Source organism: Pipra filicauda, unplaced genomic scaffold (assembly GCF_003945595.2).
Source record: "Pipra filicauda isolate LSUMZ 115617 unplaced genomic scaffold, ASM394559v2 scaffold584_size286106_pilon, whole genome shotgun sequence".
Taxonomy (NCBI): domain Eukaryota; kingdom Metazoa; phylum Chordata; class Aves; order Passeriformes; family Pipridae; genus Pipra; species Pipra filicauda.
The window spans coordinates 53,189-70,358 of NW_024104736.1; the positions used below are offsets into that span (position 1 = coordinate 53,189).

General features: G+C 37.9%; 1 protein-coding gene across 1 annotated transcript in view; it reads right to left on the reverse strand.

Moving 5' to 3' along the window:
• Positions 1 to 3,420: 3,420 nt before the first annotated feature.
• Positions 3,421 to 17,170, reverse strand: part of GFRA1 (GDNF family receptor alpha 1) — a 147,380-nt gene continuing 133,630 nt past the window's right edge. Inside the window, exons 8-9 of the mRNA XM_027740032.2 lie at positions 13,293 to 13,349; positions 3,421 to 11,317 (exon numbers count right to left, since the gene is read on the reverse strand). Of these exons, the coding sequence (XP_027595833.1) occupies positions 11,156 to 11,317; positions 13,293 to 13,349 (219 nt within the window). The 3' untranslated portion in view covers positions 3,421 to 11,155. The remainder of the gene's footprint in view (positions 11,318 to 13,292; positions 13,350 to 17,170) is intronic.

A 17,170-nucleotide genomic window follows, 5' to 3' on the forward strand; every position in this document is an offset into this window, starting at 1 on the left:
AGGTTAAATGGAGATGGCTCAGCCTTTCACCCAAAAAGGTAAATGTTTTCTAGATGTTACCTCAGGTTTTGAGTACTCCAAAACTCAGTTCGAATAACCTTCTCTGGATTATTCAACAACTCCCATGAGGGGCAGAAGGGAGAGACAATTTCTTGCAAAAATGAGCAGAAATACAGAAATGTGTTAGTGACCTGAATGTTCATTTGACATCAGTCAAAGTCAGAGAGAAGGACAATCCCTTTCTAATAATGTCACTCAATATTTAGCCTACCTACATTTGTATTAATAATAAAGCCCTCAGGCAGTGAGTTATGTGCAGCCACTGCTCTGCTCAAAAGAGCACTGCAGTATTGACACATACTGTTTTGGAGACAAATAAAATCTAAACTGTATTTATATCCACCGGATTCTGACCTCTGACAAACAAGCAAGTATAACTGCACAGCCAGGTTAATGCTACCTTTGAGCCTTCCCAGTCCAGAATGAAGCTAGCAGTGGATTGGTTAATGCAGATTTATTTTAAAATTTTTGGTTTTATACATTTATATCTGTGTGTGTACGTTGTGGAACACTTTCCAACTGCCTCTCTTTAAGATTTTTGTGTTAATGTCTCTTTTAAAAGCAAGAGGGATGTGGCATACTTGCAAACCCAGAGATAAATACCATCTGTTTAGTTAACCTCACTGAGAACATTGGTGGAATGTTGTTCTTTTTTTTAAAATACATATACAATAGCAATTCAGAGACTTGAATCACAGGTCCTTCAAAAGCAATTGACTAACAGACTTTATTTTATAATGCTACAAAACATGAATGTGTTTTTTAATTAGAGACTCTGTGAACTAGGCTTTCTACTTCAAAGCAAGAGATTTTCTAGCATCCTCTTTGGGGAGGAAAAAAACCAAACAACAATCAATCCAAAAAACCTTCTGCACAATTACTATGGAGCAGCATTTCCCAGTCCCTATTTTGGCTTCTTCCTGGCTATTGCTCTGCAGTTTTCTGTAATTAATATAGATTAAAGAATTTGGCAATGCAGAATTAAGCGGTGTAATTTGTATTCAGAGCCAAAAAAGACATGCGTATCACCAAAACAACTGAGTTTACTGTTACCAAAAAATTGTTTCAGGAAATCTCACTTCTGTCTCTGAATGTAAACCAGAACTCAGCATGAAGCAGACAATAACACAGACAGGGTTTTTTGCCAACGCACAGGAGCCATGCAAGTGTCAGGGCTGGCTGATTGCTTGGGCAGAGGATTTTGGAGAGCTGTAGGAGCATGCTTGGAAAATGGTTAGGATCACCTTTCAAAATCCCTTTCTTATGCAGCTTAGATCCTCTGTTGCTTTAATGGCACAGTGGAAATGCATCTCTAAGAAAACTCCAAATAGGAAGGTGTCAAATTTTCCCCCTCTAACATGTCCACCATAGGCCTGCACTGAAGGTGCCAAACCATTCAGCCGCTTATCAGGGTGCCATTTAAAATGTCTCTGCATAACCCATTTAACTGAAATTATTCTATAAATGCCATTAAAAGCAGATAACCCCACTTATCTGGGCATCACTAGACACTACTAACATTCTTACTGAAAGTTAGCCCAAGTGCCAAAGTGTGATGGGCACAGTTTGTTTAACACCTCACATCCAGGACAGTGGAGAGAGAATTTGGTTTCTTCGTGAGGACACTGGTCCTATCTGTAATGACAAGATATTGATGCTCTGAGGCATCATTCTTTATTAACAGCATAATATATACATGTGGAAGAAGGGCAGTGTGACACAATGACTCACGTTTGTGCACTTTCTAGGCAGACCCCAGTACTAACCTACCAATTGGCCTTTGTCCAGTAAAAGTAGCCCCGTTGCCATTATCTCTCAACCCAGAGGAAAATTGCCAAAGGAAGCCAAAACTACCTCGACTCTAAATCAACAAAACAAAACCTAAGAATTAAACCCACAGATGATGCACACTGAAAAATCCATCTGGTCATCCGTAGCTGGCTGCTTAGTGATGTCAAACACTGCTTGGTTTCATCTGTCCCAGGAGAGACTGCTCAGCAAGTTTGTCATGGAGCTGTACCTCTTGAATGGAGGCTTCACTGCTGGTCCTCCCCCCCATCCTCCTCTTTCACAGCACTGGCGGTGTGGCAGTACAGAGAAGGGAAAGCAGATAGAAGGAAAGTCCAACACTAACTCATACTGGCAAACATTTTGACTGCTTTTGTGCATCACATACTCCAAACGCATCTTTGAAATGGTTAAACACTTAAGAGATGGCACTGCAAGAGCTGAAGAATCTGCAGCCCTTTATGCACAGGACTGTAATAGCAGCAGAATGACTCCAAGCAACCTCCATAGCTGGCCCAGGAACCCAAGCTGAGCTGTTGGATGCTGCCAAACAGAATCTACTGCCTTCCCTTCCCACCTCCTAAAACACAGATCATCTGAGTAGCAAACGATGCCAGGACAGCTAAACATCTCCTGCTCGCATCACCCCATGCAACTCTAGCCTCTTGTGGAGCTGCCAAAGCACGATGATGATTGAACCGGAAAAGTGTTTTCAGCCCTAAATGAGCAGCCCTTTCACCTTTGATTATGTGCATCTCTACCACTCCCATCTTTCCTTCTTGCATCCTGCCCCCAAACCTTGCTTCCCCTCTCTGAGGCAACAGCAATCGAAACTGTCTGGCCTTAAAATGGTGGGAGGCTCTGCCCCGCCCTTTGCTGTGCAGCAGTTTTTTCATGGATGAGTGTGATTCCTCTTCACTCATAATATATGCATTTAAGTCTCAGTTTGAATATGAGTAAATGTTGAGATAATTTTCCTGGTTTCTAATCATCAAAATGAGGAAGGGCATCATGAAAGCTTGTTTATCCACCTTCTCCTTCCCCTTGCAGCACACTCTGCATTTCCTGAAATATCCTCCCCCAGACCCTTTTGTCTTCAAAGCCTCTGCAGCTCTTTTGCTCCCTTTGTGTGAAAATAGGAGTGAGCCCTTTCTTTTTAGCCTGGCAGGATGAAGGGGTGGGATGGGTGTGGAGGCGTGTTTGTGTGCCAGAGAGTGAACAAGCATGAATAGGGCCAGCTGGCCACTCTTGTGCCCATCTTTCCATCATTTCCCTCTGATATTGCCTGCTCATTGTAATTTTGCAGGCCACATTCACTAACAGAAAAAGACTACGGAGCAAGCAAATGAATAGATATTTAAAGGGAAAAGCTTTATTTCTTAATTTTCTTAGATCATAGTAGACTGCAAAACAACAGGGAAAAAATGAGATCAACCTTGTTTTCCTTTTCCTTGTTTTTCTTTTTTGCCAGTCAAGCTTCCTTTTTTTCTTTTTTTTCTTTTTTTTTTCTCTTTTTTTTTTTTTTTTTTTTTGGTACAAATCAAAAACTGAAAAAAAACCCAGAAACTGTTCTCACAAAAACATGCTTTTTAATAAAAAAAGAGAATAATGTTTATTGAGAGGGATTGTTTTCTGGATATGTACAATGCAGGAGGATTATGCCAACAGAAAACGCCAAACATCGTGAGTCGACTTCCAAAGTGTGGACGGTCCAAAGAGCAATGTCCTCAGAGCAATGTCTAAGTAAGTCAACGGGAACAAGTGAACAGTGGTTTTGGTTTTTGACAACAAATTACCAGCCATTATGATTGAAAACCTGACACATAATAACCTGCAGTGAGATGTACAGAAATCCATAAGATGACATACAATTTACACGAGAAGGTAACTCTTTTTGTAAGAATCTCCTCCAGAAAATGGAAGCATCTTCTAGACAGTTTTTGAAAAAAGAGAAAGAAAAAAAAAAAAAGACAAAAAAAAAGCAGGAAAATACTAACATTGGATATCCTCAGATCACAGTGAATGCCAGTCTTCCTGGATCCTAATACTACCTGTTACCTTAACTTGCGTCCTTTCTTCTTACCCTCAATTAATCCTTTTATCACCATGATGTAAGGAAAATTACTTTTAATGTGAGCTTTCCCCTGCTATTTCCTTTTTGCTGCAGCTCTTGTCAACTTGCACTTTGCACAAGAAGTACAAAATTTGACATGCCCTCAGGTGAAAGACATATACACCTTCCCAGTCTGAGCAGTACTAATCACAGCTAATCATTTCAGTCCTAACGCTACACATAACATCATACAAACCCTGTTAAGCAAATTCAGTGGCGGTAACTTTAGGGGAAGGGAGAACATGGAGATTAATAATTGCCACCAGTTAAGTTTACCATGTGTTGCAGTCCTTTGAAGAAATTTCTTCCACTGCCTGCCTTTTGGATTTCCTTTTTGTTCTTACCCAGAAATAATGGAGGGTACTGGGAAGAGGTAAGGGACTGATGGTAATGCACCACTTCTACTGTGACCCTCCCAGAGAAGCAGCAATATGAAATTCAAGACCATATTTTTGATTTCAGTTTTTACCTCCACTTACTTTTCTGTATAAGCAATGTGTGACTCAGCTCAGTCTGGGCTGTGCACTCCCAAGTGCCAGATGCAATCCATTGTAGGGCTTTATTCCATCTCTAACAATCGTCATGAACACTCTTCCTGAATTAACTTTCACTTAAGGGTTAAAGCCCTTGTACCATCTCAAAGCATGCAGAGGACGCCATTACTAATAATCAAGTCTGGGGATGTGAAAGGGAGACCAAGTGCTCCCTGCATTTTGGTTAGCATACTCCCAGAAGAATTCCCTCAGCTCTCAAAAGGGGGAAGAGTTTCCATGGGCAATTCACAAAGTCAAAGGAAAAGAAGTATGATTTCTCTGTCTTACCCTCAGTGGGACACATATTTCCATGTCTCAGGAGTGTGCTTTCTGCAGTATCTCCTGCTAAAATAAATGGTGGTTCCCTAAACAGTAATTTTTGCATCTTCAGGCTTTCTACTGTTTTTGACAAAAGCTTCCTTCTGTCATATATATCCTATTGCATAAACATTACCAGGAGAGGATGATGATGTTTTCAATTTATTTTGAAAATTACTTCAGAGTTTCAGTGGACTTTCTGGTTTCTATGCTTAAAGGAGTTTATATCACCCCATGGTTCAGTAAATCCATGGGGATTAGCTTTTGTAGCATTTAAGCTTTGACCTAAGGACAAGTGCAGTGGTCAAAATCAACATTATTCGGTGCAGACCAGCTGAAAAGCTGGAGCTAGCAAGCCTGGCATGACTTATTTGTCGGCCTGTAGTTCCACCAACAGGTTTATTAGGGTGCGTACATGGGCTCCACGCCAGCACAGGTCTGGCTGATGGAGACACAAAGGCTTGGTACACACCAGCCAGTGCCGACGTACAGCGTGTTACCAGTGCATCTGTGGTCAGCCAGAAGAATGTTGCTGCCTGTTAGTGCCTGCTGTGATACTGCTGTCATGCAACTGGCCAGTAAATGTGGGCTGAGATTACTGACCTGAGATGGACTACAGTTACTGACTGACACCAAGACCTGGGTGGCATCAGTCAGCCATTTCCAGCTCTTTGGTGTTTCCAAGCAGATCGAGCAAATGAACTCAGAAGAGGCTGGAGGGGACATCAATTTGCAGAATAAGAGGCTTGAAGAGTCTTGAAAACATACACAGCCTCCTTTACTAGAAGTTGAATCCCCCAAACTCCTGCTCAGTTTGCTAAGAACTGAACATGCTGAGCAGGGGGTATTCAGTGTTTGGAGGATAGGAGTTTGTAAGAAGTCAGTAATTATGGTATTTTGGAAGGAGGAATTTGAAGAAAATTGCCTTTAAATCTATGACTAATTTTCTTCTGGATTCTAGGCAATTCTCCTTTTGACAGATTAAAAAGCAGTGCAAAAGAATTAGTGTGCTGGCATCACTAAAAGCAGGGGAAAAGGAGCTAACGTTTGGCTGCTTTAATCTAGGCAGCAATTAGCTCTAATTCTATGCATGGCAACTGCTATTGGCACCTGAACAAGGTAAAACAGCAGAAACTGGTTTAACTCTGGTTAAATGTGTTCAAAGAACTTTTGGGAGTACTCTGGACAGTACTAATACAGAATACCACTATCTCTACCGATAAGAAATGCTACTGAGAAATTTGTTGACTCTGTGCTCTTTTAAACTTCAGGTAATCTTTAGGCCACATCTTGAATTTGTTGCTCATGCTTTTATGTAAGATAAAAAGAGATGGAACATCTAAGTAGGAGTTTCAGGAGTTAGCTTCCAGCTATTGAGGTGACCATAGCTAATATGTATCTATTAAGTGTAACCATTGCCTGCAGGCAAACACACTCATAAGAGAACATGAAACAAGGGTGTATGAAAGTTGAGATAATATTGAATCAAAAATGGGAATTCACCATCCTCTCTGATTTTACCTTAAAAACGGAGCCATCACAATTTCCAAAGAGACTTCTTACTCTTGAAAAAAATTACTACTTAGTGAGACTTTACCTATTTGACTGAAATTCCAACTGGAAAATACATTAGAAGTACTTAAATATTTCTAATAGCTTGTGAGAGTTTGAAAGTTTTCAATCCTATTCAGTACCAAACTAAATTTTAAATTCCATCTGGGGAATAGCAACATCATGTTTTTGTTTATTCAAGTCAAATCCGTGCTAAAGAGATAAAATAGGAACTTGCAGTTTCCTCCCCTTTAAAGGTGTTCTTAGTTCCATAGACCCATATTCCCAATCATATTTTTTCTTCTCAAAAGTGAAGGCTGTAATTAAAAAAGAAAACCCACTGAAGCAAATGTATAAAGTGGAATACTGTAGAGTTGGACAGAATGACCTTCCCAAGTTAAAGGAGAAGTTGAAATACTCAATAATTGAAATGTCATAGAAGGAACTAGCTGCTAAGAAAAAGCAAATATTTAAAGATAAGAAATATTTAACAAGTCACTGGATTAATTTCTCTGCCAAGTTCATCAGAAGCAAATATATTTCTATTTGATGTCAGGGACATCAGGTAGACTCTGAGTAACCTTACGGGCATAAAACAACCTTGGAGGCCTCTTTAGCCCAGAACAGTTCTAATACAGAACATGCAGAATGCAGAACAATTTAACACAGAAAGAGAGAATGTCAGTGAACATATATTTTTCAGTGAGGTAGATCCACCTTGGTGTTGATGACAAAGAATTACATTTTATGAATGTTATAACTGTTGTATGAATAACTGCTCATGCTTCCATCTTTTACTGCTTGCTCTGAAGGAGCTGCTGTTCTAGCAGGATCCAGCTCTTTTATTACAAGCTAAGTATGGGATACTCCTGTCACTTGACATACACAAGATTTATCTCCCTTCAGGGAGCTGTTCTGAGTTTTGCTCTTCTCCTTCACTGGTTTCTCATCGTCTTTACTCCACGGAAATATCATACTGATTAAGCAACAATTACAAATTTTAATGGGATTGAGATTTCAAGGTGATTCCTGATCTGTTTTCTTCATCTCCAGCCTAATTGCATAGGCTTAGTAAAGGTGTACACTTCTGTATTTTCAGTCTACTAATTAAAACAGGAAAAAATTGTGAACAGCCTCATATTCAAAAGGTTGGGCCTTAGAGGGACACAACTGTATTTAAAAAGAAATAAGCCTGGGAATAGGTCACCCGACAGTCTGTCTATGCAATGCTTTGAAATTATTAACAATTCCACTTCCACCTAATTCATCCTAATGACACAGTGGGAATGAAGCTGCGCAATGAAAAGTGGCCAGTGCCCTGCAGAAGATAGATGGATGGCTCCTGCTCAGTCCTCAGCACCACATCTCCATTCTCTTGAAGGATCTCAGGGAGCCAAGTCAGTGAAAGGAGGGCTGCACCTCTCCTTACTGACCAAACCACTGCACGGACAATCCTCAGGACTGCTGCCTGCTGCTGGGTGTCACCACACACACTGGGGCAAGGGAAACCCTCAACTGCTGTTATTGTTGCTCATATCTAAAAGATTCACCTTCAGTGCCTCTTTCACTGGACTAGCTTGTGGAATTAATAATTATGTTGAATACTGCAAAACCTTAGCCATGTATTTCAGTTCAGTCTGAATTTTACCTTTATAAAATTTTCCTTGTGAGCTACTCTCAAAAAGAAACATAAACATGCTTTTAATAATACTAACGACAATGTCTGTGTCACTATGACATTGATGAAATTAAATGAAAAATATGATTTTGATATGTTTACAGTAGCCCATGATTTACACCCAAGTGAAACTGGTTAGATTTACAACTGAAACAGCAGGTCACCTCTATGTACATCCTGTATTTGAATAGTTCCTGTCTTATTGTTACATGGATAACATTAATCTTTTAAAGGAATATATAAAGCCCGGACTAAGCTTGTTCATTTGAGAACTTAACATATGACATTTCAGTGACTGAAAGGGGAAAAAAATGAAAAAGTATTTGCATACTTCAGAACAGTAGTAAATGACTGCACAGATGAGGTCACCATGATAAACTGATATCATCCACACCACATCCTCCAATATTTGCATGGTGATGCCTGTAAAAACTTTTGTATGAAGTATCAGACTCCTAAGGGTTTTATTCTCTTTTGCCTGTTTAATAAGATGCTTTTTTTCTTTTTTTTTAAGAATTCAGTATGCTTTTAATTTACAGGAGAAAAAGCTTCAGTGTTCTGTTGGGCTTTTTTTGCGGTAACATGGCTACCCATATAAAACACCATTTTTTCCCCTACTATATATGAATGGTATTTCCAAAGGTAACTCCCATTGACTCAGATAGTTAGCAGTTTCTTTTGTAATAAGAAACTAATAAGTTGTTATTTACAGTATAAGTGACCAACAGCTTTTATTCTGGATCACACAGTGCCAGAACTCTAATAATTGGTATTAAATATAACAGAGATAATTGCAATCAAACCAAATGTAAAAATCTTCAAAAAATATATACTATACTGGGAGATTATTAAAATTCCCAATACTGCCTAAAATGTTTAATGTGCTGAATACAAACCATATTTTAAAGAAAGCTTTGGGAATCAAAGATGGATTTAGTAATTGTAATGTTTACAAATTTGTTTTGAAAATATTTTTAATTGGATAATGTCAGACTTTTGAATTCTAATACAATGTTCATTAGCATTTCAATAGATTATACTATCGACTTCTTTTGACATAAACGAATTTGATTCATTTTTTAAATCATGAATCTCATAATCTTTTTTATGCTACCCCTAGTTTTCAATAATTTCATTCTCTTCTACAAGAAGAGCAACGGGAACCACATGGGCTTTGCTGGTAATGATGGGCTATATATCTCTTCTCTGAAAGCAGCTCTGTTCCCTTTGAAAGTAATTTGCAGTTTCTTACCAACACAGAATTAAAGAGTAATATTGTCTAATTTTTTATGTTCAGTGACACAGAGTATCGTAGAATTCTATCCCATACACATCGCTTTGAGACGTATATTACGTGACCATAATCAAAAGTACATAAATGAATTTCAAATTTTATGAAAGTGTTTATTATTAGCTAAGAAAAAAAATCTCAAAAGATGAACGTGTCAATAAGTTTAATAATCTCTTAGTAAGATGTGTATTTTGCACACTCCAAAACTTCAGTGCAGTTTATAAAACAGTAATTTGTACTTTATAGTTGTATTGCAAATAAGTGATCTGGACATTTCAGAGCAGGACAGGCCATAACTGTGTAAGTCTCAACGTAAATCCGTACATTCAACATGATGAACTCCTTGCTTGAGAAGTTATCTTCTACTTCCAATAGAAACAAAAACTGATTACTGCTGATCACTTAGACATAACTGCTTGTAACAGTCAACAAGCCATCACAGTAAGGTATAAAGACAGCCCTTAGGAGAAATGCTGACTATTTCCTGACATTTAAAGCTTTAAAGAATTCCTTCTAGATACTGCAGGAAATTATCATGAGCCAGCACGGGCTGCCAGTGTCAATGAGTTAGAACCAAGAGATTAAACCATGTATATTGGCAATATTGCCATCTGAACCACCGAATTAATTTATGGGACTGGTCTTGCAAACAGTTCATCATGTCAGCAATGCCAAGGTCTGTAGTAGGAACTACCACAGTGAGAAAATCGTGTCACATGGGTGTGTGTGCATGGCGCTGCCTCATAACTGGGTCAACCATTTTTTGTGTTGATTTTAGCAGTGTAAGAGATAAACCACAATTTAAATAATATCCTACTTCCTCTTGTCCCTCTACAATGTTTTGATAAGAGAAGTAAGGCATGAAGTTCCTGTAACTTTTTGATCTGACATTATCAAGTATGTATAAACAGATAACGTTTTAGTAGAGCAAATAAATTGTATGTCATTTTTTTTATTAAACAAACAGTATAATAACTGGACTATATTATCACAATGGAAGCATAGAAGACCATAGACTGTACAGCTGAAACCCTGTAGCAAAATTGTTCCTCATATTTAAAGAAATGTATCTTTATCAAGCTTTCACAATGGCTGCTTCTTGCTAATTTAAAGAATCTTCACTCTTGTTAAGGCTAGATGATTATAATTAAAAGATAAATGTACTGTTAGAAGGTTCTACGCCACACTCTATTTTTATGAGAATTTAACTGAAAGACATACATTATACCTGTATGTGAATTATAATGGCTTCTCAGCAGGGAACGCAGAATCACTTACAGTACGTAAACATTTAAAGAGGAAAATGCTAACACACTGAAAGAGTTTAACATCAGTAGCGATTTATCAAATGAAGAAGTTTCATAAAGTCCACTCTCTGGGAGAACATTCACCATTAGACAAAAGCCTGGCATCCTTGATAGCCTGAAGTTCAACCATTTTGAAAAACAAAACCATTCAATGAGATAAACAAGATCTTAAGAAAACTGCCATCTTCCTTCTCAGATAGAAGCCAGAATTAAAATAATAATTATTAAAATAATCCAACCAGGTCGCTTTACAGGCAAATTTACACACTGTCTCTTTAAAACACTGCATGCCCAAAAGCCTTTTGGGTTTGGAATGTAGCACTGCACCAAGTATTTCACAAAGCCTCTAAATATCACAAGAAGCTTTTTTAGAGAGAAAAAAAAGTAAAATTCCAGCTGACTGAGACTGTTCTAACAGGTGTGCCTCAGCTTAGCTCCCAGACCTGGAATTCCAGATAAACAACAGAGGACAGCAAACAGATTTTTTTTTACACGTCCTTTTGTAATGTAATGCAGCTACAAGACGACTGATGAGCTTAGGGACAAACAGAGTGAGAGTGCAAGTGTCATCAGGGTGAGCTGTGTGCTTAGATAGAAGCTTGTAGGAAGAGCGAGTGAATTCTCCGCAGATATGTGACTGGTGGAGACTCCTGCTGTGTTGTCCTTCCCAATAGCATTCTGTAAGACACAATACTTTCCTTGGTCACCATTACACATTTCCACTGCAAAACATTTAAATCTACATCATGAAATTCACCTTTTGTTTGTTCATGTCCCACCCTCCACTGATACCTATATATATCAATGTCACAAATTGAAAGGCATTAAAACAGATGTCAAAATGACAATTTTTTGAAATTTAAAACAATTACTACTTTAGCAATGCTTCAATGTATAAAATGTATGGTCATTTTTTTGTGAATCTGTGTTTATCATGCTAGTTTATTTTAAAATAGCAGAAGCAAGACCCACAGAGAAACTTCAACTTCTGCACAGTCAACAAAACAACTTTGTTTGACAACAAGTTACTTCTGGATAACAATAAATAAAATCTAATTCATGGGCTCAGAAAAGACTGTTTTCTAGCTTACAAAAATTTTCTTTTTCCCCTTAATTGCTGCATTATTTGCATTCCTTGGCATCTTTGCTACCAATAATTAAACAGTATGCACATGCCAATACAGATTGGCAGATTATAGTGAACTACTTAAGGAGCAGATGTAGCAGAAATATTTCTCATTGCTATCATCCTCAGTAAAAAAGAAAACCTAACAGGTATAATCACAGAAGTGGAACAATTTAGACTAAAGGGACCTCTAAGATCGTGAAGTCCAACCTATTCCATGTGAAGCGGCTCAGATCCTGTCCACTGAAGATGTGAAAATCCCCAAGGATGCAGCTTCTAAAGAGGGGACAAGCCTCTCCAACCCTGGAGAAGCAATGGGCCATGGTACAAGGGACAAGTATCCAGAAGATCAGATACAAAGGAGGAGTTCAAAGCATCAGTTTCCACAGGAATGACTGTCTACAGAGCCGGGGAGGTATTCATGGATAAATCTCCATGCCATTCCCTCACCTGGGTATCACTTGCTAGGACTGGCTAACTGGAACACCTTGAGATGCAAAGTTTTGGAAGTTGTAGAGGCATTGGGGGATTATCACAATATGCTTTCTTTTACTCATCCCTGGGCATCTCCTTTTTGGAAACTGTCAGGGACAGGGTATGGCATGAGATGGAGCAGCAGTTCTCATAGTTAGCTACAGTTACTTGAGCTTTCTCATCTAAGGTCTTTCAGCCAGCACAAGATGCCAACAGATGTGTTAACATTACTGCACTGTTCCTGTACATATTACTAGGCTTCATTCTAGTACCTACAAGAAATTCTTAATAGAACCTAAAGAATTAGGAATGGGCTATAGAATTTCCATTGTGTAGAAGAACTGGGCAAATTTGGACTGGTGAAGAAGAACCTGAAAGATACTGTCACATCCTTTTGGTGGCTTATGGCTGTACAGCTGGTCTTGTTCCAAAGCCTAGGCTATGTGTTTCCACATTGTAAAAATTATGAACATCACTAATTATTAAGCTTCCTGAGAGACTAGGTACAAAGGATACGGACTGACAGACATGGAAACTGATGTAATGTTTATGTCTGAGAGGGGCCTTTGAGGTCAGGCTGAGCAGACTACTCCAACAGCACTGGGAGTTTCATGTCTTGAGTCTGTCAATCTGTTCCCTGGTGTATAAGCATCACATCTCCTGATATGAATATCATTTCATTCCATAAATTGGTCATTTGTTTTAACCACAGAATGATGACCAGTTTGTTTCTGATTATTTGCTAAAACCCATCTGATCTTGCGCTCCTGCAGATGATTAAACAAGTACACTTGCTAGGTGCAATGGTTATTATTATGGGATCTGACTACACATGCACTATACAGCTATTAAAATATAAAAGTCAGCAGAGGACACTTTGAGCCCAGTTCTGAACTTCTGAGTAGGGCTGTTCTTTAATACATTATGGTATCCAAACATAACAAAACTGACAAGACAAATATGAGGTAACCCATGATAATCTTGACAGACTTAGAAATCTTATACTATGGAGAGACGCCTGCGCTGTGAAATATATAGGATCCACACTCTTACCTCATTAAGACAGAGCTCTGTATCTACAGATTCATTGGATTTTCGCTTCTTCTGTGCCTATGAACAAATGCAGAATTTATTCCCTGTACAATTTATGCATAAAGCAGCACAAAACACTTAGATAAATTTACATGGGTTGTCATACTCCTATAATTTCGACAGTGATTTGCACATGATTAACAAATCAACTCTCCAAATGTAACTGCATGTTTTCCAATAACATTCACATTCTCATTTGAATTTACAGCAAAATTTCAAACAGTCAACTAAGAGTACTTAGTAATGACAATGATGAGTGCCATCAGCTGCAGAGAACATGTTATCTTCTGTGGCCCCTTAAAAATGGTGTTGGATGTTCATGAGAAGAAATGAAATATGACAGTTAATAATTATCATAATACCATTTCATATTAAAAAATAATCTATCATGTGCCTCAGTTTTAGGAAAATATACAACACGGGAGTATTTTATCCTTAATGATTCTTTCAATTTTTCCAAGTATTACTATAAAAATAGAAATATGATTTTAATATATTTCATTGCTGCCAGAGAGCCTCTTCTACATTACAAAAAGAACATTTAGTGCCTTTTAACATATATACCTCTAAGTCAAATTGAACTGTTTGCTTACATTGTGTTTGCTGATTATCATACATAGAATATTAAACTAAGTGCAGGAATATTTTAGATGATCAAGAATTAAAAAATTAATCTGCTATAAATTCAGCCATGTCTTATGATGAACAACCATCTTTTGCTATTACTGTGTGCTCTCCACACTGACTCAAATAAGAAACATTCCAGGTGGCATCATACAAAATGAAAGCAATAATGTGCACTCTGTCTAGTGTCAGAAGCTGTTTAATATTTCCAATATTTCAAGTGAACAGGACTGGGCTGGGCGCTTTCTGCTTTTCTACAGGAGCAAGACTAATCCCTGTGCTGTGGAAGATATTTTCAATAAATGGTGCTGTGGTTGACTTAAGCACTTCAGTGATTCTCAATATCAGTTCTTTCTTTGTATATTCCAGAAACATAAACAGCACCCTTTCATAGGAGCTCACGGTGTTCAATGTAAATCAAGTCTTGTAACAGAAGACCTCAGTTTACACACCAAAACTACTGACTGCACTGGACACATCTGATACTTCCACCTGGAAGTTTTGCTGGACTTGCATCTTATTTTCTGCAAGAAATGAAGATCTGAATCTCACTGTGTTGCATTCATTTTACACTGAAGAATCTCCCTGGTTTTGGCACTGATGGACTGGACTAAAGCTGATGTGAGAAAGTGCTGAGCATTCTGATTTTATCCCCTCAAAAAATTAATTTTCACATACAGATGTTTTATTTTATATCTGAGAGCCACTGGTTCTGCCAGTGAACACAAAATAGTCTTTGACCTAATTACTGATTTTAGAATTCAAATGAAGGAACTGAACTTCTCATAAGGAAACACATTCTCTGGTTTTAATGATACATAAATATATTAGAGACAACTGAAAAAGTGAAGCAGCTGGGATTTAAGAGAAAGACAACTTAGCTATAGTAAGAATACATACTGTATATATGTTGATAGTTTTTATACATATGACAAAATAATAGCTCGATTCATTAACACCCTCCATAAAATTTCTTTTTTTCTACTAATTAGTACCATAAAAGTGGTTATGGTAAGCATAAATTTAACGGTCTAAATAGAAGAAGAACCCCCTAGAAGTAAATCTGCAACAAGAGGAAGCATCCCAGTAAAGCCTTCCTGCCATGTTTGTAGTAGTGGTTGCATTCGCAGTGGTTAGAAAACTTCCTTTAAAATCAGCTGGGTAGATTTCAACTCCTACATGGCTGGGTCCAAGGAGAGGGTTAAAGAAGGAGAAATTAGATTTAAATCCTGATTTTCTTATGTCCTGAACACCCTGCCTTGAATTGGAATGTGAGGCTTACGATAAAGCTTCAGATTCAGAGGCTCAGATCTTGACAGTGTTAACTGTAAGGATCATACAAGCCTCCTGTATCTTGGTTTGTCATTCAGTGCTAAATTTCCAACTCCACACAAGTGTCTGTTCATTGGGAACACTGTGCTTTGCTGCTTATGCCTGCTATGGATTCATAGCACTGTTTACACATAGTATTTGGTCTCAACACCAAAGTTAGAATTTATATTCCTTTTGTACTGTGTTTATCAAATGAGAAAAGACAGAAATATAATTATTTTGCTTATATGCAGTAAAGTGTTCGTTCCTTTACTTCATTCAGCCAGATAAACAATAGAGTGCAGCAGCTAACACATATTTACCTTTGAGAACACTATTTTAAGGGTAACATCAACAGCTAGAAAAAAAATCACCATAAAAAAAGCTTTTCAATCATTTTGATCAACATTCCCTAGCTTTCATCTGGAAGGTGATACTTCTCTGTATCCATGTACTTATTGTAGACACTGTAACATCAACAACACTTATTCAATGCATCTTCTATTATAACGACCTCCTCTCTTAGATTTGAAAAGCAATTTTAATAATCAGGCAGGCTTTTCTCTTATCAAAGCAGAAAGGACAATATCTTCTGTTTAAAAATACAGCAAAATTGCAACCTTTTTGGGGGGAGAAGGAAAAGGGAAAGAAAAAACTGTCATTCTGAGGCTGAGATGAGACATTATCTGCCAAGTTTCAAATTGGAAGAGTACATTTTTAGTGTTGAGTTATAAACCTGTAAAAATGGGTTATAATGGAAATACTGGCATAGGCTGCACTACTGTAATACAACAGTGCATCACTAAATCACAAGTTATGGGAAAAAAAACCCAAACCCACATGTTGAAGAGAGTGCTGTAGAAAGTGTATGTCCTTTACTTACAACCAAAGGGGAAAATTCTTCCTACCCCACTCTCAGGCAAAAACATCTCTACAAATAGCAGAACTGCCCTATATGTGCTACACTAAGTGAAAAGCTTATCAGAAGCAAAAAGAAAAAACATGGGCTTAGAGGTTATGCTGACAGCCTTAGGGAAATACACCCAGACTAGGAGACATGCATTTGAATAACAGAGGATATCCTCGGCTGTTGGATTATTTACTTTATAACATCTTCCATTATCTTAAAAAAATTTAAACAATAGAAATGACTGTCCATCACACACAGCTCCAGACAGTTCTGACAAGGAATATCTACATCACCAATAAATTTGGGAAATGAGTTGTATGCTATGCAAGATGCCAAAGATTCACTGCCAATCCCCATCGCAGGTATCCTACTTGCCTAACAAGCAGGCAAGAAGGTACCTTCAAGGTTCTACAAGTACCTAACTCCCCAGGAGTAAAACAGCACACACAAATGGCTAAGTTGTCTGTATTCAAACTTGTATTTTTTTGGAATTTTCATATAAAGCTGTTATCTGGTGACAAAAAGATCTATGGGGATTCCATCATTAAATAAAAAAAAACCAAGAAGTGCTGGGGTCATAATAATAATTAAAAAAAAAAAAACAGTGAAAGAAAATCAGCTTTAAGTGGCTAAGTGTATGGAAGGAGCTATGAGTTCTTTTCTACTGAGGTAAAACAGCATTTCCTAATGACTTATACACTGAACTGTGACATGCCTCAGACTATAAAACAAAGTTACGTAAGATGGGCTGACACTCCAGCTTTGCAGGGAAGTATAATTCAGCAGTGTGAGCTACTCTGGTGAAGCTGCTTCCATATTGCCAACAGGCTTGAACTCACCAAAGCTTTTATATTTTGTAAAAACAAATACCTGCTTTTCCAGAGAATCTTCTCACTGTACTAGGAGAAGCAACAGATGACATTTAGAGGTAACTGTATTCATGCACCTCCTGATGACTTCAGTATCCTGTCTGTTAGTCACACACCAGCTTTGT